The sequence below is a fragment of the Aspergillus puulaauensis genome, chromosome 2 (assembly GCF_016861865.1).
Source record: "Aspergillus puulaauensis MK2 DNA, chromosome 2, nearly complete sequence".
Lineage (NCBI taxonomy): Eukaryota > Fungi > Ascomycota > Eurotiomycetes > Eurotiales > Aspergillaceae > Aspergillus > Aspergillus puulaauensis.
This window is the reverse complement of record NC_054858.1, coordinates 1,295,425-1,321,778: the sequence shown is the minus strand read 5'-3', so window position 1 is coordinate 1,321,778 and position 26,354 is coordinate 1,295,425. Positions and strand designations below refer to the sequence as shown.

At 50.0% G+C, this 26,354-nt stretch overlaps 11 protein-coding genes across 11 annotated transcripts; 7 read left to right on the top strand and 4 right to left on the bottom strand.

Moving 5' to 3' along the window:
• Nucleotides 1-1,936: 1,936 nt before the first annotated feature.
• tah18 (NAPDH-dependent diflavin reductase) lies at nt 1,937-4,043 on the top strand (the record flags this gene model as incomplete). The annotated part of the gene is made up of 4 exons (XM_041699203.1): nt 1,937-2,089; nt 2,145-2,320; nt 2,382-2,480; nt 2,534-4,043. 4 exons carry the CDS (start codon nt 1,937-1,939, stop codon nt 4,041-4,043), a joined length of 1,938 nt encoding a protein of 645 aa, XP_041552312.1.
• An 831-nt stretch (nt 4,044-4,874) lies between these two features.
• On the top strand, nt 4,875-5,889 carry APUU_20549A (electron transfer flavoprotein subunit beta/FixA family protein; the record flags this gene model as incomplete). Its single annotated transcript, XM_041699202.1, has 3 exons — nt 4,875-4,928; nt 5,095-5,743; nt 5,807-5,889. 3 exons carry the CDS (start codon nt 4,875-4,877, stop codon nt 5,887-5,889), a joined length of 786 nt encoding a protein of 261 aa, XP_041552311.1.
• Nucleotides 5,890-7,362: 1,473 nt separating this feature from the next.
• APUU_20548S (DNA-directed RNA polymerase III subunit C31) lies at nt 7,363-8,304 on the bottom strand (the record flags this gene model as incomplete). The annotated part of the gene is made up of 3 exons (XM_041699201.1): nt 7,363-7,751; nt 7,834-8,077; nt 8,194-8,304. The coding sequence occupies 3 exons, from the start codon at nt 8,302-8,304 to the stop codon at nt 7,363-7,365; spliced, it is 744 nt and encodes a 247-aa protein (XP_041552310.1).
• A 236-nt stretch (nt 8,305-8,540) lies between these two features.
• Nucleotides 8,541-10,487, bottom strand: APUU_20547S (uncharacterized protein; the record flags this gene model as incomplete). Its single annotated transcript, XM_041699200.1, has 1 exon — nt 8,541-10,487. The coding sequence occupies one exon, from the start codon at nt 10,485-10,487 to the stop codon at nt 8,541-8,543; it is 1,947 nt and encodes a 648-aa protein (XP_041552309.1).
• Nucleotides 10,488-10,755: 268 nt separating this feature from the next.
• On the top strand, nt 10,756-12,035 carry APUU_20546A (COP9 signalosome complex subunit 6; the record flags this gene model as incomplete). The annotated part of the gene is made up of 3 exons (XM_041699199.1): nt 10,756-11,026; nt 11,079-11,561; nt 11,617-12,035. 3 exons carry the CDS (start codon nt 10,756-10,758, stop codon nt 12,033-12,035), a joined length of 1,173 nt encoding a protein of 390 aa, XP_041552308.1.
• An 860-nt stretch (nt 12,036-12,895) lies between these two features.
• Nucleotides 12,896-14,847, bottom strand: APUU_20545S (OSTA/TMEM184 family protein; the record flags this gene model as incomplete). Its single annotated transcript, XM_041699198.1, has 6 exons — nt 12,896-13,753; nt 13,808-13,957; nt 14,010-14,135; nt 14,213-14,510; nt 14,578-14,728; nt 14,805-14,847. The coding sequence occupies 6 exons, from the start codon at nt 14,845-14,847 to the stop codon at nt 12,896-12,898; spliced, it is 1,626 nt and encodes a 541-aa protein (XP_041552307.1).
• An 801-nt stretch (nt 14,848-15,648) lies between these two features.
• Nucleotides 15,649-17,439, bottom strand: APUU_20544S (SAP domain protein; the record flags this gene model as incomplete). The annotated part of the gene is made up of 1 exon (XM_041699197.1): nt 15,649-17,439. The coding sequence occupies one exon, from the start codon at nt 17,437-17,439 to the stop codon at nt 15,649-15,651; it is 1,791 nt and encodes a 596-aa protein (XP_041552306.1).
• A 442-nt stretch (nt 17,440-17,881) lies between these two features.
• On the top strand, nt 17,882-18,667 carry APUU_20543A (isocitrate lyase/PEP mutase family protein; the record flags this gene model as incomplete). Its single annotated transcript, XM_041699195.1, has 1 exon — nt 17,882-18,667. The coding sequence occupies one exon, from the start codon at nt 17,882-17,884 to the stop codon at nt 18,665-18,667; it is 786 nt and encodes a 261-aa protein (XP_041552305.1).
• A 257-nt stretch (nt 18,668-18,924) lies between these two features.
• Nucleotides 18,925-20,492, top strand: APUU_20542A (NAD(P)/FAD-dependent oxidoreductase; the record flags this gene model as incomplete). Its single annotated transcript, XM_041699194.1, has 4 exons — nt 18,925-19,192; nt 19,257-19,546; nt 19,610-20,183; nt 20,245-20,492. The coding sequence occupies 4 exons, from the start codon at nt 18,925-18,927 to the stop codon at nt 20,490-20,492; spliced, it is 1,380 nt and encodes a 459-aa protein (XP_041552304.1).
• A 331-nt stretch (nt 20,493-20,823) lies between these two features.
• met2 (homoserine O-acetyltransferase) lies at nt 20,824-22,411 on the top strand (the record flags this gene model as incomplete). Its single annotated transcript, XM_041699193.1, has 3 exons — nt 20,824-20,854; nt 20,926-21,316; nt 21,370-22,411. The coding sequence occupies 3 exons, from the start codon at nt 20,824-20,826 to the stop codon at nt 22,409-22,411; spliced, it is 1,464 nt and encodes a 487-aa protein (XP_041552303.1).
• A 1,582-nt stretch (nt 22,412-23,993) lies between these two features.
• APUU_20540A (uncharacterized protein) lies at nt 23,994-25,360 on the top strand (the record flags this gene model as incomplete). Its single annotated transcript, XM_041699192.1, has 2 exons — nt 23,994-24,065; nt 24,119-25,360. The coding sequence occupies 2 exons, from the start codon at nt 23,994-23,996 to the stop codon at nt 25,358-25,360; spliced, it is 1,314 nt and encodes a 437-aa protein (XP_041552302.1).
• Nucleotides 25,361-26,354: the final 994 nt, after the last annotated feature.

Sequence of the window (26,354 nt, the reverse complement as noted above, 5' to 3'; positions counted from 1 at the left end):
AAATTTTCACTGCGAAGCGGGAACAACTGGAGCCAGAGGAGAGCCATGCGCAGCCACGACAAACAAGGTTTGTTTTCTCGATTCTCAAGGTTTGAATTTTCCCTTCCCCTTTCCAGGGACAAGGGCGCATCCAATTCCAGCCTCCGATCGTATGTATCAAGCTGCATCCCGCCCACCGGAAACCTGATAGCTCACCTACTACGCTTTTCCTCAGCCCAGCCTCATTATGCTTCGATAATCAGCTTAGCCAGCTTAGCCGCCCAGTTGCCTCCAATTCGATGATTCGGTTATTCAACCGTCCATGCTCATTTCCCAAGATCCGCATCCCAGCGATCTGATTGCCGCCCACTCCTGCATGATACATCCTAATGGGGCACCCCAGATCGCGCAGTAGTTTCTCAATAGTCTAAATCCGGGCCAGACCGTCGGAAATGAAAGGGAAGGCTTGCTGTGGACCTCTTCCTTGACAAGACGTCCGCAATGACCTATCCTAGTGCACTATGGCGATCTCAGCCTTCGAGATTTTCTTCTCGGCGTTCTCCAATTCTCCATCATTTTCTCGCGACCATTGTGGGTCCACGGACTACTCTATACTACGGAGTACTAAAACTGAACTTAATCGAATGTTCCCTTGTGGGCTGCCGAGAAATCCCCGTGTAACCTGAGCCTGGCTGTATTGTCTGTATAGTGTATTCCTACCTGGTCGAGAAACCATGTGTTGTTTGCCCCGGCAACGCCATACAGGTCATATGCAGCAGTTCGCGCTCCACCAAAGGTAGGAAGCGCTCCACCAGTTCATCGAAGTTATTCTCACGATTATTCTTCGACACGAGGATGGGCCTGGAAATCTCTTCCTGTCCTTCTAAATTTTCGGAATACTCGTTTAAAAGTTCCTTCTTGCTGGTACTGACGCCGACCAATAAGGCCCGTGAGGTACGACTCCGTATAATCCGATCAACGGTCTAGAACTCCAGGCTGATCCCCGAGACATCGGGTAGACTACTCCATGCGTCAGGTGGAGAATTAGTACCGATTCATTACTGAATGGAGTAGGTGGTCTAACTCTCGATGGCTGACGGCTAAACGGCCGCAATATCCCGTCGAGTTCAATGTTCATTTTCGGGGCTACCTACTATCACTGTCGAACGTGTCCGGTTCCAATGCATTGAATGACCACAAAAAGTCACGCGGAATTCCTCTTGAGGCAATTGAAATATGATCATGTATACGGAGTAACGACGAATATTGTCGTCAGTATCTATGTGGCTAATATATTTTAAACGGGACACCGGTCCCTCCATCTCTGCCTTCATTTCGACCAATTCTCCAAGCAAAGAGCACCTCGGCCAGTAGTCTCCGCTACCACCACTAACAAACTAAATCTTGCAGAATTGCATGACATGTTGTTGATGAACCTTCATGTATCTGACACCTCTCTTGAAAAATTTTCTGGTTTACCAAGCAGCCCACAACTTCGGGAATTTGTTAATTAAGCACCATGCTGAGTGCTCCACGGCTATGCAGATATGAAAGGGCAGCCCCAGAATGGTTTCTGCTACGTATATCTACCAGCATCAGAGACTACCTACGTAGTGGGTATACGAAGGTTGGTTGCACTAGGGGCCTCAAGCGTATCGCTAGCCACGAACAATAGGGCTGTGATCGACGCAGATACGAGAACCAGCAGCTTATCAGTCCTTTAAAATATGAAGTAGCAAGCAAAATCATAATATATATCTCTATTTTACCTAAAAATAGTTTGAGAAGCGTAAGGTAGGAGTTGTGAGTGACTGTATACTTACTTTCAGTCCGATGCCGGATGACATCATTCCGATCAGCGGAGTCTCGAACCAAATTTGACTCCAACAACAAGCAACTTAAGCGATCACGAGCCGCACCAGCGCGACAAGGTTATTGCTTCATTTAACCAGCCAGTATGAGCAGCGATGCAGCCTCGCAGCGACGCACTGCTCTCGTTCTCTACGGCTCCGAAACTGGCAATGCGCAGGATGTCGCCGAGGAGGTTGGCGCGATGGTCGAGCGGCTCCGTTTCACCACCCACGTTTCTGAGTTAAACCACGTTAAGCCGGTTTGTTGCCCCGCGTTTTTATACATCTGTAGAATCCTTCTAATTGCGGACGCAGGAGTCATTGAAATCCTACACAATTGTTGTCTTTTCGGTGTCAACTACTGGCCAGGGTGATCTGCCTGCTAATGCGAAGACGTTCTGGAAGTCGCTGCTTTTGAAGAAGTTGCTGCCGACTTTCCTGAGCGGGGTCAGCTTTACATGGTTTGGTCTGGGCGATAGCTCATATCCCAAGTTAGTATTCTTCAAGGTCTTTGTTAGGACTGTTCAAGGTGTGCATTTCTAACAATGGCAGGTTCAATTGGGCGGCGCGCAAACTATACAAGAGGTTGCTGCAGCTGGGTGCGGATGAGATTCACTCTGGTGGGGAGGCAGACCACCAGCATCCTGAGGGGTATGCTTTCTATTCCTATATCCCCTATTGTCACCCGCTGACCCTTGCTATAGGCTCGAGGGAACGTTTATTCCATGGTTGACGGGTTTCCGAACGCACTTGGTTGAGAGATATCCTCTTCCTCAAGGACAGGATCCGATACCGGAAGATGTTCAACTGCCACCAAAATGGGTTCTACAACTGCGAGAGCAGGATGTACCACCTTCAGACGAAGCCGTTATTCCTCCAAAAGCGGATGGGGTGACCATATCCGGAGACTTCCCAGACTCATATCGACTCGACAATGACTGTCGCCCACTCCACGATAGCTTGGGTGCGACACTGACCCAGAACAAGCGTATAACTCCGGGGACGCACTGGCAGGATGTGCGTCATTTGACTCTAACTGTGCCTAACCCGGTGTCGTATGCTCCAGGGGATGTAATAGCAATCACACCAAAAAACACTCCCGAGGACGTCCAGAGCCTCATTGAGATGATGGGCTGGCAGGAGCAAGCCGACCGTCTAGTATCATTAGTTCCTCGCGACAGCACTCTCTCACCAGAAGAAACACCCACTCCGCCCATCCACGACCTCGAATCCCATCCCCGGCTAACCCTACGCGAGCTACTCATAAACTACCTCGACATCCGAGCGATCCCCCGCCGGTCATTTTTCTCCTCAATCGCCCACTATACCACCTACGACATGCACCAGGAGCGCTTATTAGAATTCACCAACCCCGAATTCCTCGATGAGTTCTGGGACTACACCACACGACCACGGCGCAGCATTCTCGAGATCCTACATGAATTCGACACTGTCAAAATCCCCTGGCAGCACGCAACATCCGCATTTCCGATCTTCCGCGGGCGCCAGTTCAGCATCGCCAGCGGCGGAGAACTGAAGCGAACCCCCGAAGGCGGCGCAAAGTTTGAACTCTTAATCGCAATCGTCAAGTACCGCACCGTGATTAAAAGAATACGGGAGGGTGTTTGCACTAAGTATATCGCTAACCTGCGGCCCGGGAGTACCCTCCGCGTCCAGCTCCAGCGAGGCGGCCTAAATTCATCAGTCGGCCAACTAGTTGGGCCGATGATGCTGGTCGGGCCTGGTACGGGCGTTGCACCGCTGCGATCCATGCTTTGGGAAAAAGCCGCGATAGTCAAGTCGTATCAGGAGGAGAACCCAGGCGTTGACCCGCCCATTGAGCCGACAATTCTTGTATACGGCGGCCGTAACAGAGCGTCGGATTTCTTCTTTGAGGACGAGTGGCATCACTTGAGCGAGCTAATCAAGCTTAAAGTTTTGACGGCGTTTTCGCGAGATCAGAAGCAGAAGGTCTACGTCCAGGATGTGATCAAGGAGAACTCGAGCTTAGTCTTCAACCTCCTGCATGATAAGGGAGGCGCCGTTTTTGTTTGCGGCTCGTCGGGGCGTATGCCTCAAGCTGTGCGGGAGTCGTTAACAGAGGCGTTCCAGTCTGGAAATGACGCTGGCACGCAGAGTTTGAGTAGACGGGAAGCGGAAGATCATTTGGTGGGCATGGAGAAAACGGGGAGATACAAACAAGAAACGTGGTGAGGATTGGAAAACACTCGATATTGCTTTGCTAGATGTAGACAAATAAAGTCAAGGCAAATATATAGATCATGGAGGTGAAACTTTCAATACCAAAGCCAACCCTCACCTAACTTCAACCCTTGCGCAGACATTAGTTGTTCACCAGCCACATTCCCCCCCCCCTTGTCTAGAAGCATAGAACATTGAAAGCACTCTAAATCCAGATGTTTAAATAAAGTTGAGTTCATGCCTTTATTGCGGGTTGGCCAATAGAGGCATGCGAGGGCTTTCCATAAAATACGGTGGCCTCAGGCACCACTTCATATGCGGCAGCAGAGCATACGAGCCGTTGAAGCCCGCTCAGCTGTCGATCTGCAAAGGTGCAGTGAGCCGAGGCTCATTATACCTAAAGACCTGAGCGATAACGTACACGCTCAGTTCAGACCGACGACGCTGAACTGTAAAAAAACCGCTAATTACCCAAAACTACGACGTTTTGTTCGGTATGGTAGTTCTGATATACCGATACAACCGCCTGAAGGCCAACCGCAAAGATGGCCGATGTGCCACAAAGTCGGCTACATGCGTTAAGGTTACTGGCAAGCGATGGGTAACCTCGGCTGGAGGCGGATCGGGCTGGCTCACGCCAAACTAGCGGATCACCTGGTTGGACACTCGGCCCGCTCAATTCGTCTCTCCGCCCTCAAGTCACCTGTTTTCTGCCCTCCGTCCGATCGGCCTACCTTAACCTACACCACCCTCCTTGACATCTGCTCCGGTCCCCGCTGTCCAGGAGTCAATTGCTGGATTACCACGAGTGTGAGAATACTCTAATCAGTTACAAATTTCACAATGGCTAGCGGTTTGCGGATTCTCGTCCCTGTTAAGAGGGTCATTGACTATGCGGTGAGTTTTGTTCTTTGCTTGAGCTCCGTCTTCGGCGCAGGCTTGTTCCCCCGGAGGTCTTCGAGTTGTTGCTGCTGAGCCGCTCACTCCGGGTATCCACGCTCGCATTTTGCTCTGTTTATTCCATGCGTTTATTCCTCGGCTTGCAATGAGCTAATAAACATAGATCAAACCCCGAATCAACAAGGCCCAAACCGGCGTCGAGACCGCTGGTGTCAAGCACTCCCTCAACCCATTCGACGAGCTCTCCGTTGAGGAAGCCGTGCGTCTCCGCGAACGCAAGGGCCCGCTAAAGGTCGACAACATTCTTGCTCTCTCCGCCGGCGGACCGAAATGCGCCGACACCCTTCGCACCGCGATGGCCATGGGCGCCGACCGTGCCTTCCACATTGACGTGCCCGACAGCAACGACGGCGGCCTAGAGCCATTGACCGTTGCGAAGACGCTGCGTGCTGTTGTGGAGAAGGAGAACATCAACTTGGTGCTGCTTGGAAAGCAGGCTATTGACGGTGACCAGGGGCAGACGGGTCAGATGCTGGCGGGTCTCCTGGGCTGGCCGCAGGCAACGCAAGCCAGCAAGGTTGACGTCAAGGATGATCAGGGGACCGTTGAGATTACGCACGAAGTCGATGGCGGTGTTGAGACGCTCAAGGCTAAGCTGCCGCTGGTTATTACGACTGACCTGCGACTGAACGAGCCGCGGTATGCCAGTCTGCCTAACATCATGAAGGCGAAGAAGAAGCCTCTGGAAAAGAAGACTCTTGCGGACTTTGGTGTGGAGGATAAGAAGCGTTTGAAGACGTTGAAGGTTACGGGTATGTTTATTCCAGCTTTGCTTTGTCTTGGATGCTTGTTCGAGATGCTAACAATTATTGCAGAACCCCCGACCCGACAGGGTGGTGGCAAGGTCGAGGATGTCGATGGTCTGATCGGAAAGCTGAAGGAGCTCGGAGCTTTGTGAGCAGCTTTGTGATGTACATGATTCTGTTGATTTATGATTAGCTAGTTAGACGAAGGTATTTACTTTTATTTCTGATGCTTTTCCAAGCATGACTGGATGCTATATCATGTGTACACAGTTTTTTTCTCACTTCATGCCAGGAGTTTAGCAGTTGCCTTTGTTCAAATGAGCTAAGTATACAATGAAACGTATACATCCTTTTCAACAATAAATACCATTGCAAATTACCTTTAAACTTGAGAAAACCGGACCTTGGCAGAAATACAGCACAATAAACCCAACAATTAAACGAATATGACATATCACCCTTCCCAGCGAACTAGCCCACGAAAACATGGTGGCGCGCAGCACCAGCACCTCTCTCGTGCAACCCTGAGTTCGGGGTTTGCGCACGCCAGCACGGTACGTACGTACTTATTTCCACACGAACTAGTTCGGCAGAAGAGTGGGACGTGACCACTCAGTAAGCAGGGTCCTGCATCAGACAGGTCTGTTCGATTAAGTTCAGTTAGTCGTGGGCTTGATTAGCGGATATGAGGTGTCTGCGGGAGGACGATGGGTCCAAATACATACACTGGAGTAAGAGAAATAAACCCCCGAGGTCCTGCCATCGCTTACAGCGGTTAAGTATATTTCAGGGATATTACGTTTTATTATAATAGTAACTAGTAAAGAACTATGGAGGACTCGTGTAGCACTACCGAGAATGGTAGGAGTGTTTTTGTGCCTCTTCCGTTTAGTTTGGCTGTGTCATATTTGGTACTGGGATCGTTCTCTATGATGGGAGGTTTGGTTGAGCAAGGAGTATAAGGCTAGGTTGCGCCAGAATAACAGACACGAACTGAAAAATGCAGGCTATTTGTTTATAGAGACTGGAACTGGAGTTACTAGTTCTCAATGGGGTCAATTTTGGAGTCTTCCCTGGGTCTTCCGCAGCCTTCGGAATCACCTTGCACATTGTCATGGCATTCTGATATGACCGTATTTTTTTCATAGTCTTATGGCGCCAGATGCCTAACCTGGTCGGTTTAGTGCCCATCTAGAATTCTAGAGCCCAATGTATGCGCCGGGATCTGTCGGCAGGTGTGCCTTCCTATCCAAGCATCCGGGGTGCTGGTCATCGCTGCTTCCTAATTGAGCAGGTGGTCTGCGTTCTAAGGCAGGTGCGATTTAGCCCATCGCGGCTTCCTGATGTATTATTTACAAGTTGACTTTGCTCCTGCCAGGTGGCGGTTTCCTTATCGAATACCTGTTAGCAGTGCCAGGGTATAATCAATATGAGAGTTAGGGCTTGAGTACGGAATATAAAATTCCGGGCCAGTAACCAGCCTTCCAACCTTTCGACGGCATTTCCTCATGTAGTAGGATCAATAGTTAATAGAGGAACTCGATGATTGCCCCAATTGATATGCTAAACAATCGCTTAAAGATAGCCATAATTCCAAAAAGCAAGGGTATCCGTACAAATGCGCCTTAATATGTATCTTCATCACCGCCACCGCCCCCTCCATCCCCAAATCCGTCATCCCCATATTCATCATCGCCGCCGTCAAAGTACTGCTCGGCATTATAATCCCCACCCATATCATCATCGTCATCCTCAAAATCATCATCCACGATCTCCTCCTCGTCCTGCTCCTCTTCGGCGTCAGGGACGGGTCCCTCAGCATCTTCATTCTCGTCGCCGTCTTCCCCGTCTCCCTGTCGCCGCCGCTTCGAAGTATCATCGTCCTCATCGTCCTCCTCAAACCCCCGCTTCACCCCGCCCTGCAAAGTTTGTGGCACATACCCATCGAGTAGACCATCCGGTTTGTAATTCGGCTTGACGGTTGTCCAGAGCTCACGAGGGAAGAATTTCATGACTGCCACCCAGAAAATCATTAGCACCAGTTGGCAATTGAAAGAAAAAAATACAACGACACGATCGAGGAACATAAATCTCACCATACGGCCTCCCCTGCACTCTCGGCACAAGCCTCTTCTTTTTCTGATACCTCCCCGAATACGAGGGCATGCCGTTAAACGGATCAAAGTTCGCCTTCGAATTTGTTGTGTAGCCGGTCCCCGAGGATGCGCCTAGAATGGAGTAGTACGGCCCGTCGTGGAACCGCTCGCGGAGGGTTCGATAGAGCTCGACTTGCACTTGTTCGCGCTCGCTTAGGGGTCGCGCGCGGGGAATGGCATATTTCTAACCATAGCAAGGATGTAAGATTTGTGTAGATTTTACGGAGCGGTGTGTATATGATGGCAATGGTTGTAATTTGAGAGAGGGGAGGGATTTTGCTTGTGTCATGGGCAACGTACAGGGAAGAGCGGAGTAGGCGCTGTGTCAGCCTCGCCACTTGGATCGGTGTTGTCCCAGGTAAATTCTGCACCGGGCAAATTTCTGCCCTTCTTTGCGCCGAACCGCGACATTGTCTGCGGTAAATTGTGTTGGGGAATTGGAGTGGGAGAAAAGGTAATGTTATGTCCGCAGCTTTGCTTTTTGCGGCGGGAGAAAAAGTTCCGGCGGAGCTTGACTCACCGCCTTGGCGGGGATTGCTCCTCAGCGGAATTAGGGCTCGGACTTTATCATGCGCTAAAATTGAAGTAATATTTGGGAGTTGATAACTGAATTGATATATGGCATATTTACAACCAGTTGCAATATTTCACATGCCTATAGTATCGACCTGAGTGATGGTCCGAACCTCCGGGCCCAAGGGCCCGTCATCAACCCTCTTCTTCAACGTGCATACGATGTCCTCAATATCCAGTCCGCGGTCCTCCATACTTTGCAAAGACCTATACAAGGCGACTAGGACATCATACCTCGCCGTCGCAACTTTCCAGACAGCGTTTTGTGGGTCGGCCGCTCCACCAGCGACAAACTCGGAGTACGAACGAGGTGGTTTAAAGAGAAAAGGTAACAGGATGGTGAGGGCGGGAGGAGAAATGGCCACCCAGGCACCTGACTGAGGAAGGCTTCCTTGCGTTGCTGGCGACAAGCGTCCAAGCTCTTCCTCAGTTGGAAGTAGGTATCGGGGCGTGCCATGGACAGAGGAGGTAGCTTCCCCAGATAATAGTTGCCAATTGGCAGTAACAACAGCTAGCATAAATGACAGAGCCGCAAGCGAGATATCCATCATGGCCAAAACATCGGCTGCAGAAACAACATCGTCCCATAATGATGATCGGTGATTTTGATACATAAAGTACAACACGCGGGCCGCCGCTGCTTCTTTGTTCCAGTCCGTTGCCGTTTGACCGGATGTAGTAAGGTCCATGGAGTCAGAGCGAGTGTGCTTTGGAGGTCCATGAAATATTTTCCCTAGAGCGTTGAAAACCTCTTGGTTTGGAGGATTTATTGGCAAAGCCAAGACTGGATTCACGCCTTTCTTAGTAGCCTCCAACAGTAATACGCGTGGAAGAGAGGAAAGCACATTGAGTTGGCCACTTGGAGCAGGCCCGTGTGCCCACTGGGTGGATGATATCAAGAACGATGCGTCGATCCGAGAAAGAATGCGATCCAATAGGGTTTGAGGATTTTGCAGAAAGTGGTTGGGGTAGAGTTCAGCATATTGGGCGACATAAGCCATGACCGGACCACAAAGAAAACTTAGGTCCACGGGATCCAATTTTGATTCATCCACATAGTACTCCAGCAAAGTGCTGTGGATACCGTTTGAGATGAGGAAGTCGAGGGCCTGGGAAGAAAATGTAGACGCTGACTGTACAACGGTACGAGACATCAGGTTGGGAGCTTCGATTTCTAGTAAATCACGGAAGAAGTTCAGCTGCGTCATATGCATCAAAACATCACTCTTATCAACCATTTCGCAGGACGCGAAATGCAGGAGGCTTTTGCTCCTGTACTTAGCCTCAACCTCTGCGATATGCGAGCTCGAGATGAAGTCCCAACGTAGTTGACCTGCTTTCACAAGGAAGCCCATTAACCTGCCCTGGGCAACTGTCTTTTCCCGGGCCGACAGGGCGCTGGAATCATTATCCGTAAGACTGCAAAAGGAGAACAGGCGTCCATAAACATCCTTGTCGGTGAAAACTCTTCTCCACATGAGGCCTTGCCCACCAGACGCATCTCCAGCGTGTTCCCCATTCTCCAATGTACTCGTCTGGTCAACCTCCAGAAGCGCCCACAAAGCATCAAATGCAGCCTGAGCGACACCAGTTGAAGAAGTTGAAAGCCAAAGCTCCACCAAGGATGCCACTAGCTCCGGGTCACCAGCAACTATTGCCGCATCGCTTGGAACGTTCCCTGCTTTGCGCAATAGAGTCAAAGCTAGCTCGTTTATGGGTGGTGATGGAGCACGGAAGCCGGCGATGAAGTTGATAGGAGGGTCGACGGCAAGTAGGTCGGAGAAACTGAAATAGGCAGCGGACTTGATACCGAGGGTAGTGACAGGTGTAGGGTCTTCCTGGAGGACGGGCAGGAGCTGCGATATTTGTGTCAACAATGCTGCGGGGACTTTACGGTCCGTACTCTCTGTAAGCTCCAGCTTGAGCTTGTCAAGGATAGTCTGGTCTAGAGGTGTGGAGGGATCGCGCTGAACTTGTTGTAGATGGGCCGTCACTTCGTCATACGTAGATGGGACCGCCATTTTGGCCAAAGGATGACTTCAGCCTCTAGATCGATGAACTCCGCGTTTTTGAAAGATGCGAAAGCAGGAGTTGTTGGAAACTGGGTGGAAATGCTGGCGGGGAAGCTCCAAGCGGAGTGCAAACCAAACAAACACCATACCAGGCCCCTCTCTTATCCTGGGGAAGCGATGCTCATCAACCTCAGCAAGCAACCTACAGAGCGACGATCAACTCGGCCGACGAAGGCCATCATCTCAAACTCAATTGAAACGCCAATATTCTCGAACAATGTCAGACCACATAGATTCCCTTCTATCCCAGAAATCCTCCGACTCGGGTCTTCACCTCCAGCTCCATCCTCTCGTACTCCTCACGATATCCGACCACATCACAAGACATGCAGCACGATCACAACAAGGACCGATCATTGGAGCTCTCTTAGGCCAGCAAAATGGGCGTGAAATAACGGTAGAACATGCTTTCGAATGTGTTGTTGTTGAGGGCCCGAACGGAGAAGCTCAACTTCCAAACGATTGGTTCGTTGACCGAGTAAAACAATGTAAGGACTTGCACTCTGATTATCATGAGCCAACCTAACTCGATTAAAATAGTCAAGGATGTCCATAAACTACCTGCCCTCGACCTTATCGGATGGTGGGCAACAGCTCCTCCTTCCGGGCCAACATTAGCACACCTCCCAATTCATCGCCAGATCCTCCAAAGTCACAATGAATCCGCAATATTCCTCGCATTTCATCCGTCCCAAGTAAAGGAAGCATCGGCAACTCAAGGGAAACTACCTCTCACTGTTTACGAAAGTGTCTACGAAGGAGAGAGCGTGGCAGAGAGCGGAAAGGCTATGCAGGTGGACGGTGAAGAACAGTCGTTAAATATTCGTTTCCGAGAATTACCATATACAGTTGAGACAGGCGAGGCGGAAATGATCGGGATCGATACTGTGGCTCGCACAGCAAGGAATGCGGCCGCCATACAATCCTCAACAGTGGCTCCAGCCTCCTCTCAGACAAACACTCAGAAGCAAAAAGAGAAGCAGACAGTTGACACCGACCTCCTTTCAGCTGAGGAGGAAGAACGTAGGTATCCCAACAGAAACCACACTGTTCATCGCTAACCTGGCATCTCTTTTAGTTATCGCCTCTCTCAACACACGCCTGAATGCCATCCGAACACTCGAATCGCGGATATCCCTAATCAAGTCCTACGTCTCAAGCATATCCCCGTCATCCCCAGAAGGCCAGGAAAAGTCTGCAACCCGACTGGACCATGGCACTCTCCGAGACATAAACTCCCTCCTCTCAAACCTATCTCTTCTCACACCACACGAACAAAGCGCCTTCTCCGAGGAAGCTCTTGCGCAAAACAACGACGTCAACCTAGTAGCCCTGCTTGGGCAACTCAGCCAGAGCGTTAAAGGCATGAGGGAAGTCGGCAAGCGCACGGCTATTGTGAATAACGTCAGGAGGAACGCCACCGCGCGAAAGCAAATGGGCGGGCAAGGACGATATGAGGAGGATCTTCTGTCGAGGGACGGCATTGCGCTTGGATAGTCTTTGCACTTCCCAGGAGCAGAAGATGGTGTTTTGTTTATGATGGTTCTCAGATAATGATATACGGCGTTTGTTTTAAACAGGCAATCTTTCATATCAGAAACATTGAGCGACTCTATACAACCTTATTGAATGACGACAAATACCCAGCAAAACTGTGAAAAAGAAAAAGAAGTGGTCATCCACCGCACTCACCCTGCCTGCAGAACTTCCAACTAATAGTAGGAGCCGAAATAGGAATGGCCAATGGGGAGCGGCCCCCCCCTGCCTATTGCACAGGGTAGGAAGTGACAACCCCCCAGCCCAGCTGAATCGCACCTTCCTCATCCTGTATTTGACGAGGTCAGCCCAGCAGGAAGGTGCAATAAGTATTTATCAAAAGTAGGAAGGCGCAGCCCACTAGGACACCACTCGCTAGCGCCTTCTTTAACAGAGGATAAGACACCCTTTTAAGGATTAGGCATGCCTGGGAAGGTGCGATGAAGCAACTGATTGTACATTCTGGGAAGGAACGGCCCTAGCCGGGCAGCTGAGGTCTAGCACTGCGTTATTATATCTTCTTTATGATGTAGAGCCCTACTCCTAGTACTTAGTGTAGCCTAACGTTAGAATATTCAGAGCTAAATCAAGTCTCAGATGTTGAAACAAGGAGGACATCAACCGTATATATTTCAAAGTCTCCATGTTAGATACCTATAAGTGTAGTGAATAAACTAAGTGTGCGCTAAAAACGAAACCAAATCATACAAGTAGGGTATTGTTCTTAACATGGATATCAAAACACAGCCTTGGATGGAAGGCCAGGGGAATCTCAAACGGAAATGCAATCGTTAGGCAAGAAAACCAAAGGTTTTCAACTTCTAGTATCGCCGTCCCCGGGAATCGTAATCATATCGGGTATGTGGGGGTTGATAGGAATCTGGTAGTGGAATGGGTGGCTGCTCCTGGAGTTCGGTTGATGTTGTCGGGAAGCGACTAGTAGTAGTTGGGTTCCCGGCGGTATTGTGGTAAGGCCCACTATCTGAATCCGACGGGGACCTAGACGGTCCAGAGGAGTAATGCATCTCCTCAAATGGTGACATTGACCCCGAGTGTGGATGAACATTGGAATCTGCAAGATGCTCATCGGACCTGTTGACGAAGTGGTACTGATCCCGGTCCTCGTCGTATGGTGGAGGGGCTGTTCCCATATCTGTGGTTGACGGGTTTGGCTGGGCATGGGACAGTAGGACTTCGCCTTCTTCATCTTGTTGTTTCCCGTAACGACTTGAAGCACCGCCTGTCATAGCAGCACCAGCACCTCCATAGCTTGTGTCGGCTGGATGCGTCTCGGCGTCTGTTGGATTGAGGCGGATGGCTTCGTTCGTAGGCTGGTAACTTGGGTCAAGTGTTCGGTTCTTTCGACCAACAAATAACCAACGCATGCTGCGTCCAACGGCCCTGACGAGATCGATTGGGTTGAGGGCATCAAGAAGTGCGCGAAGTCCCCAGCGTCCGCCTTGGTAAGTACTTTTACCATTTCCGTACATGTCGGTGATTTCATCGGTTTGAAACCCGGTGGCATATGGTTTCCATGGAAATGACCAGAGGTGTAATATGGCGAAGAACGCCATTTCAATGCTGATAATGAGGTGCGCAAGAACGACCTTAAGGTCAGGCGCAGCAATCTTTTTCGAGGCTTTGATAGCACCGGAAGAAAACAGAAAGGATATTACAATCTAAACATTTTATTAGCACACGCGACTCGGTAATAGGGACGAACTTGCTCTTACCGTTTGCCAGAATGACAAGAAAATAACGAGCTTTATTGACAGGATCTTCAAGAACGGAGAGTGCTCGCTAATTTCATCCTTGATCTGGATATAAAATTGTATCAGGCAGTACATCGCAATAGTGACCGCAATACACTCGATGGCTAGGACCTTTGACGGATGTTAGCGTTTGATCGTAGAGCAGAACTGAAATAGAACGTACCCAGATATGGGCGAATGCCGGGTTAAGAGACGATTCGCAATACAGGTCGGCCTTTTGTGTAGCCACTGCGACAATGGTCATCAATACGCGCAAAAAGCAATATTGAAAGACTCCAACCCAGACAACCTAAAGGAAACTAGTCAGCACCCACATTGCCAATTATACTCAACGTGTATTCGCGTGGCCGTTTTCTGGTGTCTTACATTGAACCATGTCAGGCCGCTCCGCGGCACCCTCCAAATACCTTTCTTCCCGCCGGGAATCTTCTGCAGCCAGGTTATAGGCCAGACCCAGTTTTTCGGTTGTATTGCGCGAAAGTAATCCTTCTGGCTATGCAAGTCGGGGGCAATATAACTACACATCAACGCAAAGAAGGCGGAGATCGTGAATGCTTCGTAGCAGTCGCCCAGGACGCTGTAGTAAACGGCATGTTTGTAATAGAAGGTGCTGAGCCAGGAGACGAGAGCGTAAATAGGTATCATCAAAAGAATCCGAATAGTACTACAACGAGGGGCAGGGGTTAGCGGAGCAATATCGGAAGGGAATGGGGTAGGATCGGAGCACGTACTGTCGTTGTTCAGTGGGTTTGCTGTAATGGGTCGCATGTCGCATGATCAGGTAAAAGGCGACAAACCCAGCAATGAGCGCGAAAACGCCGACAAGTATAACGCAAAGCTCGTGGAAGGTAAGACCGCCATCCCATAAGTCGATCTCATGGACTGTTATCGAGGGGTAGAGTGGTCAGCAACGGCATGGTTCTTCTTTAGCGGGAGACGTCAATTATTGGGAGCATACTGGTCTCGTCTTCCAGTGTGGTATTGCACACCGGCCAGCCCATGCTCGCGGTGTCAAACACCGCGACAATGGCGCAATGAACAGGAAAAGAGTGGATGAAGAAACAAAAACAGGCGCTGAGTCCGAGCGTATCTTTGCTTTATCTTATCCGCCACGACTATTTTTGTCTGCGGAGTGGCGGTAGATCAACCCCTGGAACCACGCAGCGGCTAACAATTCTTCGCGTTGGTTTTCGCTTTTGGTGGTTTCTGGAAACAAGATGCTGCGATGCTGCGATGCTGGTGAGGACGAAGATCAGCAGAGTTGAGAGAAGATCAGGCGGCAGATTCCGCTCAGCTGGCGAGAGTTGCAATGATGAAGACCACGAGCTGGACGGGGCAGGTTTCAGCGCGAACTAGTTACCCAAAGTGGACACCAATTTCAATTGCACGGCCACGGCCACGAACCCAATGGTTCTATAATTAGATTGTTTCAAGTTCAATGGTCCTGGTGTAGTTTCACGCTGGGTGAGAAGTTAAAAGTATGTATAGGAGTTGCGCCCTACAGCAGGCAACAGCAAAACACCAAGACCGCTAAGCTTTGCATAAGCTGCCAAGGCCTGCGGAACCGGTCAATCACTGAACCTTGAGTCATGAGAAAATGAATGGGCAAATATTTTATAGCTTAATGGTTTTCTATGTCTTTATTCATGGCAGTGCTGTGAACATTTAATATACACCGGCTTGCCCTGGCTTTTGTGTCCCCAATACCTATAATACAGCACCCCAAACAAACCCTGGCCGTATACTAGAATATCAAGTGGTGTAGTAGATATAGTAGATACTGAAATACGCCAGAAACTCAATCAATATCGATCCATGCGACCTCCTCTTCGTGAATCAAACATGCCTCCACCGCGCCCTCGTCCTCTTCCCCGCGGACCTCTTCCACGGCCGGCAAATTCCGGTCCTGAATCGACAAACCGGTCGTCGTCTTCAAATGTGAATTTCCGCGTCTCGTCTCCGCCTCGTCGCGGGAAAGACCCTTTCCGTATCAGATCGTCAAACCTATCTAGGCGTCGATCTGCGACTTCCCGGGGTACTGGAAGGTAGTAAAGCTTGGGTTTCGCAGTAGTTGACTTGAAAAGTTCATCGAGTGGCTTGAACCCTTGCCCAGGCTGAGAACTCCCACTGGGTTGTGATGGGCCACTGGGCCGCCTATCCGTCGGTTGCATATCTGCTCGGGGCCCACGAGGAGGAGGGTGTGAGAATTCTTTTGGTTCTGCGCCACGTGGAGCATGAGTCCCAGCGTTCTTCGGATCAACTTGCTCCAGCACCGCTTCAACTTCGTCGCCTCTCTTATCATATTTAACTTCCCAGCGTGGAGGAGGACCACGGCCTCCGCGAACTTCCTCTTCCGTTTGGATCCAGCCCTGCACTTTGTGCTCGGGGATAAAATCGACGAACAACCCTTTTCTGTTCTTCTCGTTGGGCCATACTGTACCGTGGAGAGCGTTGCGAGCACGGGATGCTGTCGAGACGTCGACAAATCTGGTAAAGCAATGTGTTTTAATCGAGTCCAGATAGAAATCAGCTATCAGATCGGGATTGGGAGATCTTCCGGCCGGAGTTGCAACGGAGAGCAAATGATTCTTGAGGGCCGCAGGTTGAAGAGGGCGCATAAGACCGTCTATGTATAATGCAGAGGTCGCAGCATGTAAGGCCGGCTCGACTGTAACATCCTCCATCTCCGTGTCGACTGGCGGCGGGGATTGTCTAGTCTGTTCACGCCCAGTAGATGAGAATAAACCTTTGAAACGCATGTCATGCTTCTGAGGTGTGCCCTTTTTAGCCTGGGTTTCATCATGGGTCTGTGAAGGTTCGGCAGCCCCATCGGTGCTCTTCGCGCTTGTTGTGTCTTTCTCTTCCGACAATGCTTGAGGTTCATCATGACCTAGAGCTTTGGCCTTCTTCCTTGCAATTTCGTTAAGGCTGGGGGCAGGGCTTTGACTGCGCCGCTTCCTCTTCCGAACATCCTCGATAAGCTCTTCTGTAGGGAGTGGCGTTGACAGCGCTGTGTTCACTTCTGATGTCTGAGCGCCGGGCGCGGCGTTTTCGGCCTCAGGGGGTTTCGCCTCGTCCTGAGGCTCTACTTCGGCTACATTTCCAGGAGCCCGCTCAACTGGTTTGACGGCAGCCTCGGCTTCAGCTTCCTCTCCGCCAACCTTAGTCTGTGTATCCGCGGCTTGAGGTTCCTGCGCTTCTGTCGGAGGTTCTTCCGCTTGCGAAGGTTGCGAGGGTGCGGCCGAATCGTCGGGCTGTGCTGGAGGCTCTTCAGCCTGTTTTTCGTCCGCTGTTTTTACCTCCTCCGCGGCTTCGGGGGCAGCCGGTGCGGTCTCTTGTACTGGCGCGTCATTAACACTGTCCGTCTTCTCAGCGGCGGTAGGGGCCTCGGGCTCCACAGGTTGCGCCTTTTCCTGTGGCTCCGACTCAGGAGCTGTAGTAGCTTCATCTGCACCTCCAGCTTGCGTTTTATTGTCTTCTTCCACCAGCCTATCGATAATCTGTTGTTTCACTCGCAATCCAGTCTGGGGAATACCGCGTCGCTTCAGCTCCGCCTTCAGATCAGTCACCTTCCATGACGAATAATCGGTCATGGCGACGGGGTGCGCAGTCGGAAATGTACTCGGGTAGATTGTTGGCGATAAGTCGTAGTGTTAACCGAAATCTCGCATAGCTGGGGTGCTGTTCGCAAGTTGGACGGGTTGAAGAGTCGAGGAGGTATGCGACGCGAGACGACTCGGACCTTTGGCTGTCCCAGACGCTAGTCCAGTTTCGGAACATCAGAATTTCGGCCTTGCCGTTTGTGGGTTAGCGCCTCTTCTCTGTCTTTGTGGCGTCTGAATGGTCACTTTGGCAGCAACAACTCTCTTCGTGAATACGAGGCAGTGACTCAATCGATATTTATAAATGGAGGAGTATCGTTTTCGAAGTTGCGTCTTAGGAATAAATCCTCACTCAACGCCGAGCAAACACCCAAGTTAACCGAAAAATAGGCGAGAGCCCTGGATATATATCGTCAACACTATACGGAGTACCATGTCTATCAATATTCGACAGAATGAACTTGCAATTCGCTTTCGAAACCTCCATGTTCCTGGTCAGCCATTAGTACTGACGAATGTATATGACGCAGCGACGTCCTCGTTCATTGCAAATCACCCTGCCACTGCTGCCATCGCAACTGCGAGCTTCGCTATCGCCGCCTCTCAAGGCATCGCAGATAGCGAGTTAACTCTCTCTCAGAACATCCAGAGTGTACGCTCGATTGCGGCTAGTTTAACAGTGGATGGGCTTCCCAAATTACCTCTGTCCGTGGATGTTCAAGATGGTTACGATGTCGCGGAGACCATCAAGGAGGTCATCAAATTGGGAGCTGTGGGATGCAATATCGAGGATTTAAATAACAGCACCAATCAAGTGAGGCCTCTTCCAGAAGCTATAAACCGGATAGAGCTTGCTCTTCGGACAGCTCGTGATCTAGGAGTGCCAGAATTCGTTATCAACGCACGCACAGACATTATTGCGAGCGGTGGGTCGATTGAAGATGCGATAGAGAGAGGCAAGGCTTTCCTGAAAGCCGGTGCCTGCACCGTCTTTGTATGGGGAGGCCCTGGAGGTAGGGGTGTGTCAAGAGAAGAAATTGAGAAACTTGTTTCCGCTTTGGATGGGAAGATAAACGTCAAACTTGTTCTCAAAGACGGTTATCTTACAATTCCAGAATTAAAGCAGCTTGGTGTTGCCAGGGTTAGCATGGGCCCGGAGTTGTACAAAGCAGCGATGCGGGCGTTTGAGCAAACGGCAAACGAGCTGCTGAATCTCTGAACATTGAAAACACTTATTTATGACTTATCAGTAACAAATGAACAAGATTTCGAGCGCTAGGCCAGGGCAACCCCAGGTCATATAAGTAGCAAGGCGGTTGCCGGCCAATATCAGGCACCAATAGCGCAACCTCCATTATTTATGACTCCAATTCCCCGCACCTTGTGAGATTTAGGTATACGGCCACTGTTCAATGCTTATCTTATAACAATAAGGTCCAGACAGTAAAACACACCAAAGAACAGGCCATTTCAAGCATGGCTCATAAAACCTCGTTGCCGCCTTTCTTACCAGTCGAAAACCCCACACTGCCCTTCTGGCGCACCGAGCTCCATCATCTTGATGAACTCCGAACCACCTCAGAACTACCCAAGAAAAGCGATATTGTGATCATCGGGGCAGGATACACTGGAATAAGTCTCGCATATCACCTGTATAAAGAGCTTTCCCACTCCGATCAACCCCACCCCGCAATTACCGTTCTCGAAGCGAGACAGATATGCTCGGGAGCTACTGGTCGTAACGGTCAGTCACCATGTGTTCTTCATTTGTCAAAGATGAGCAAGTGGATTCTAATGTCAGAATTTAGGTGGCCATTTACGCCCAGACCTATACTGGAATATCCCAAAGTATATCGAAAGATACGGAATCGAAGCGGCGGCCGAAGTCGCAAACTTTGAGATTGCCCACATACGCGCCATTAAAAGTCTCATAGCCGAAGAGGATATCGACTGCGAATTGAACTTGACGCGGTGTTTGAACGTTTATTTGAACGAGGCTGATGGCGAAAAAGCAAGGCAAACTTATGAAGCGCTTGTTGCTCAAGGGCTTGAATACACCTCTGACATCCATTATACTTCCCAAAAGTTTGCGGAATCTGTATGCTCATGGTTTTAACCATTATCATGTGGTTATATCGGAAACAATGGCTGATATTACTAGATTTCCGGTGTCAAGGGTGCCAAAGCGTGTCTATCCTCCACAACGGGTTCTCTATGGCCTTATAAACTAATACTAGGTCTTCTTTCCAAGATAATAAGCTCGCCGCTGATCAATATCCAAACATCGACACCAGTCACTTCGGTGACGACCCAAGATGGCGACAAAATTGTTCACACACCGCGTGGAACCATTACCGCATCGAAGGTGGTGTACGCAACCAACGCATATACCTCAGGGCTACTACCCCAGTACTCTGCGAATATCATACCGTGCCGAGGAATTTGCTGCCACATAACGGTTCCGGATGGAAAGGAACCCCCGTTTTCACCATACTCGTACGTTATCAGATCGCCTGAAGCGACTGGGCAGAGTTACATGATTACCCGGCCGGATGGAAGTATTATCGTCGGTGGTGCACAATACACCTTCGTCGAGGATAGGAAACAATGGTATAACGTTATCGATGATAGCGCTCTTATTGAGCCTGCGAAGAACTACTACGATGATTTCATGCAGCGTACTTTTAAAGGATGGGATGATAGTGGCGCATATGTTAAGGAGATTTGGACTGGTAGTAAGTGTCTTATTCTGGAATTGAAGCCCCTGAACATGAGTTTACTAACGGCTTGCAACAGTCATGGGTTATGCATACGATATCGCGCCTCACGTTGGTGAGATTCCTGAAAATCCTGGGCAATATATATGCGCCGGGTATGATGGGCATGGCATGCCAGTGATTTTCCTTGCCACGAAGGGACTCGCAGATATGATCCTAAAGGGACAGAGTTTCGAAGACACAAATATACCTCGAGTCTTCAAAACAACTTCTGAAAGGCTTGAGAAAGCGGCCAATGGACCGGAAGGGGGAGACATTTTTGCATAGACTGTGCCGCCATATTTGATGCCTGAGGCATACACACAGAGTCATCGCTGGATCTTCACGGAAGATTAGTTTTGCCGACGGAAAATGGCCGAAGGAAATGAATATGAGGCTGCTGATTGGACTCCGATGGCGGGTCTTTGGAAAGAGTCATCGCCTTTGGGGTCAAATTCGTGCTAAAAATCTCCCACCTTTGCCCCCCGCGATTCTGTCATTGATGAGAGCATAGATTTGTTTCACTTCCTTCGATTTCCTTTGATTATCTTTCTTTCAACTGTCTTGTCTTTCTCAAATAGTTGACTCGTTTGATTATCCGTTTACCAAGTGGTGCAAAATGACCACAGACTCTTCCACCCCGCGCTTCCGTCAGTTTCCCCCACACGTTCCCTCCTCTTTATTTCCCCTATTCGAGTTGGACAGCTACTAAATCCCGTAGAGAGAGTCGAATCCCAAGCTGAGAACCCATTCTCTGCCCTAATTACGGATCAATCATTCGTCATTATCCCCTCCTTCACCTTAGAATCCGGCGTGACCCTTCACAATGTCCCGGTGTCTTATACGTCTCGCGGAAAGCTATCACCTGAAGGTGATAATGCCCTCGTCATCTGCCATGCTCTGAGTGGTAGCGCCGATGTGGCTGACTGGTGGGGACCGCTACTTGGTGGCCCGGGCCAAGCCTTCGATATCTCGCGTTTCTTCGTGATCTGCCTCAACAGCCTTGGAAGTCCTTACGGAAGCGCAAGCGCGGTGACATATAAGGATGGGAACCCGGAGAATGGGCTTTATGGGCCCGAGTTCCCTCTTACGACAGTCCGTGATGACGTGAGGTGAGTGACATTTAAGTCCGTTATCACACCACTGCGGTGCTAACTTGGCCAAGGCTTCACAAGCTGGTCCTTGATGATCTTGGTGTTAAACAAATTGCAGCGGTAGTCGGTGGCTCTATGGGTGGAATGCTTACCCTTGAGTATGCCTTCTTCGGGAAGGATTATGTTCGTGCCATCGTTCCTATCGCTACTTCGGCCCGCCACTCCGCATGGTGCATCAGCTGGGGAGAGGCCCAGCGTCAGAGCATCTACAGCGACCCCAAGTACGAAAACGGATATTATCCGTTTGACGACCCCCCTGCTGCTGGTCTCGGCGCTGCCCGGATGTCGGCCCTTCTGACCTACCGGAGCCGTAACTCGTTTGAGTCTCGGTTCGGCAGAAATGTCCCAGACCCGTCCAAGCGCCAAAACATCAATGGCACAGAAAGGGTGCCTACGCCCCCGAACGAGCATTGGGCTATCCACAATGATGGCCACAAGGGTAACTGGAGTCCGAATGGCCGTAATTCTCCTGCCCCCGAAAAAGCCGAGGTGCAGTACATGGACCCGCAATTTTCTGGTACAAAGACTTTCAGCAAAACTGTCAACAACACCAATGGAAACACCCAGAAGCGACCCGCAACCTACTTTTCTGCCCAGTCCTACCTCCGTTACCAAGGAGACAAGTTCGTGAAACGGTTCGACGCCAACTGTTACATCGCCATCACTCGTAAGCTTGACACACATGACGTCTCCCGCGACAGGGTTAGCGCAGCCTCCGAGAATCCTGTTATCGAGGCGCTTTCGCAGATCCAACAGCCTGTGCTTGTTCTCGGAATTGAGAGCGATGGTCTGTTCACTTTTGAGGAACAGAAGGAAATTGCCGAGGGAATTCCCGACTCGAGGCTTAAGCGCATTGAGAGCCCCGAGGGTCACGATGCCTTCCTGCTCCAGTTTGAGCAGGTAAACCGATACATCCTGGACTTCTTCCGTGAAGTCCTGCCCGACCTCATGTCCAAGTCTCCCGCCGATGGTGCCGCAATTGACGGTGTTGGTAAGCTAACCAAGAACAGCACTTTCGGAGAAGCGGAGGTAGATGATATTACCGCTTGGTAAACATAACCAAGCAGATTATCACCCGTTGGCGCAGAATTATGCAGCCTTCACACAAGTTGGTGCTCTGCAGGTGGGCAGGGTCCGACGCCTTCTCTCGGCAAGAGAGTACGGGCCGGCGATCAGCCATCTTCAGAGCCTCGAGGGAGTAGAGTTGCAGCTTTATTATTTTCATTCTTAACCAGTCAGGGAGATGAGCATCCAACTGCCTCTCCCGTAACCAAAATCACAGGTCAGACTGTAAAGAAGCATCCAACTGCTCCCCATTATACAAAGCCCTCGACCAAGCGGTCTCTTGCGACTCAATTTCGTGAGGGTGATGGGCCACATTCGGGATTCCCGACACTTTCAGTATTACAAAATATAAACCGCATATGAATGCATATTATCATACTTTCTTTTCCACCTTCTTTTGTGTAGACCAACTGATGACCACCATCAAATGACCTCAGTCGATTATGACCACAGTTGATGAACCCAGCCCAATGTGATGTGTCAGGCAGGGCGACAGTTGGCCAACCCCTTGAGTTATCCCTTGCGCAGTTCAGCTGATACCCCTTGCAGGAGCTCCCACTGATCAATTCAGGGCGATTTATACGATCGTGAAACAAATCATATTGTTGGCTACGGCTTGCAACGCTCCCGCCCAAAAGGGTCTCCCTCCGTGCTTGCTATCGTGCACACTGCAATGGGGGTGGCGTCTTGTGAGACCCCGTCTAGCACGAGTCTTATGCACTGCGACGAGAAACCCTCGCCGCCCTGTTTGTGCTCCGAGATCATCGGCCTCTCATCCGCTGCCTCGCAGTCTGCAGCCGCAGGCCTCCCTATGACGATGATGATCTGAGTTCAATCAAAGGGCCGAGTTTCAGACCCTGTATGCTTGTTTCTCACACACAGCAAATAGCCGTTGTTTCTCCTGCTGCAACTCCTGCCCGCCTGAGGTTTAGGCTACTTGAAGATGTCGCGTGTTCCACGGGCCCGTGACGCTGTACGACTTTGGGCTGCTTTTTTTTTTCTGCCTCCTGTCTTCGCCCATCTTCCTCTTTCCCCTATCATCATAGTCATTCATTCTCTCCTGCTCGATTCGTTTTCTTTCTTTTAGATAGTGCTTCTCTCAGCGCCTATCAGCCGATCATTGAATTCCCCTTTTCTTTCTGTCATTTTTGTTGTGCTTGACGCCACGATTGCGTTGCTTGCCTCCGCTCGCCGAACTAAACGCTTCGCATACGTATGTGGCAGACAGAGTTGATGCTAATAATCGAACTTCCTTGTTTCTGCATTGTCTCCTCATCCTACAAGAGTCGAGGCTCTCAGAACCCACCTACTTGGGGCTACCTGACTCAAGCATTGTTTTAACTTCCCCCGCATTCCAGTGCGTTGCGCCGGATAGGCTCTCTCATTTCATCGAATCTTGTTCACTTTCGATTAGCCACATAGCTCGTTTTCTTTTGTATCCACTGGTTGCTTGGGACTGGTTGCCCAACACCCGTTGTTTTGTGTCTGTGTAGTTGTGTGATTCAACTACGCACACTCTGGTGAGCAGTGCTGCCCAGACAGACTACATGATATCGTCCTCGTCCGAATTATGGATGCCCTTGTTCCCAAGAAAACCTCGCTGAAGAGGCGTGCGTCGCTGTCTCTCCTGTTTGGGTCACAGGTGCGATGACCTACGTGATCTAACCATCCGGAACGGTACTGACAGTGATATAGAAACCACCGACCTTCGCAGCACCCCTCGACGACAAACCTACCCAATACTACCATTTCGTTGACACACCGAGCCCTCCTAATTCTCATTCGCATTTAATTAGCCGTCAATATATCCCGCGGGAGTTGGAGTCAGAAATTAGATATGCCTGTTCCTTGCTTGCGCATCGAATCGAACATGGTGTCCCATCTCGGGGTAACAACCCAGTCACCCGTCGCGCAGTTCGCACAGGATCAGTGGGAAATATTAGAACCAACGCGCAACTGCCATCGAAGTATCCTTCGTCTAAGTTCGGGCCGGAAGGAGCCGTGGCAACTGGATATGACTCCGGTGTGGGACTCACCCAACAACCGAGCATGCAGACCATGAGAGTTCTGAACTCTCGCTCTGGCGATGTGTCAGACTCTGGAGAGACAAGATCCATGTCGGTATTCAGTAACAGTAACACCAGAACCGGCACTTCCTGTTCCAACACCAGCGTCATCAACTCTACGGAGCTGTCATGCAGCCAGTCTTCGTCTCACAGCCCCAGGCTGAACGAACCGCAGTCAATGACAGGCACGATCATAGCAGGATACCCGCGGCAACAGAAAAATGCCACAAATGCTTTCCTGACCGATTCATCACCCTGCGAACCACTAGCGTTCAAGGGGAGTATCCCCGAAAACACCGAAGTCTTCCTCAACCCAGCAAGCGCCACCATGAATCTATCCTCCGAAACCTTAACAACCGACACCTCTCCAAGCCTAGGGTTATCCAGACATAATGAGTCCACTCAACGACCCACGACTTCTGTAACCGCATCCGAATCAGACACGAATCGGCCCCAAAGCCGCAACATCATAATTGACAGCACCGGGCAGGCTCGTCTCCTCACCCCCGACGAGGAATCCCAGCGTAATAAAGATCTCCAACAAGCCGTGATGGAACGGATGACCACTGGAATGAGGCGATATAACCCAACCAACGAACCTTCAAGGCGGCCGTGTAGACCAAATACGGCTGGCAACAATATCAGCAGTGCTCATCGCTATCCGGAACCGCAGTCACGGCCGCAGACTAGCGCTTCAAAGTTCAGTTTTTCATGGACGAATTTTAAATCTGATTTTGATGGGTTGAAGCAGAAGGATCAAAGTAAGAAGGGGATGTCTCGCTCATGCTCTAGATTGAGGGAGGGGGTTCCGTTGATTGGGAAGCTGACTGGCTTCTTTACGCGGGAGCGGAGTGGTTTAGGGGCTCGGTAGGAGGTACTAGTAGGCTATAATATCTATATATTTGGTTTGTAAAGCGAGGACCTGTGAATTCCCTCTTCAAGTTAGTTTTCCCTCTTACAGGATAGCTCCCTGATACGCTGTATTGTCATCACTGCCCACCGGCTCCTGTAACTATATAAGAACTATCTTTACTGTTCTGACTCTCTTCTCCTGCCAATTCCTTCTTTTTCCTCTATTCCTCTAATATTCTGCACTCACCCGTCACAACCTGTCATCTTTTTAACTCTAAAGACGCCCGCCTGCTTCGCCCCCTTTTTCTTTGTCAGAAATTGCAGCTGCACCTTTTTCCCCTTACCTCTACTTCCAGATTCTCTATACTGTCAGTTTGGTCTGGCTTGTTACCTGACCTTTTTGTTGGCTTTTCTTCTATTCTATCTGACAGGATTTATATTATTCATTTATCCAGCTGCTACTACCAGAGTGTTAATTGATTTTAGCCCTTATCTTATCTATTAGCTTTCTGCAGTATTTACCTCTCTAATTTTATACTTACTAAAGAAAGAGTCTGACCCTCTCTAGCCAAGGCTGATTGCGCGTTACACTAATGCCTGCCCCATATAATATCTTTTATGGCTGTCGCCTGCCCTGTGCCTCTATTCTCACCCCCATTCCCCTCCCAGTCATGCTAATTTGTGTGTTGTAGATAATCATTGGATTGCCTGGATGGTGAGGAGGAAGTGCCTTAGACAAGTATATCTAATAGTATAAATGCCGCATCAATAACTCCACTGGCTGTTGTGACCAACATTACTGCCCTTAATCACATTCTAGTGGGGTTTTTATTTGCCTGGAAGAGTGGCTGCTTCGTTCTTGATCATCTAATTTGCTGTCTCTCATAATAGATATTTGTGGAAAGCATGACAGCGCAAGTATATGGCTATTTGCTAATTACAGTTACCTGCAGAATATTACCAAGCTTCAGGGTTGGCATGGGCTTTGCCAAATCTATACTATTCATCCAGCA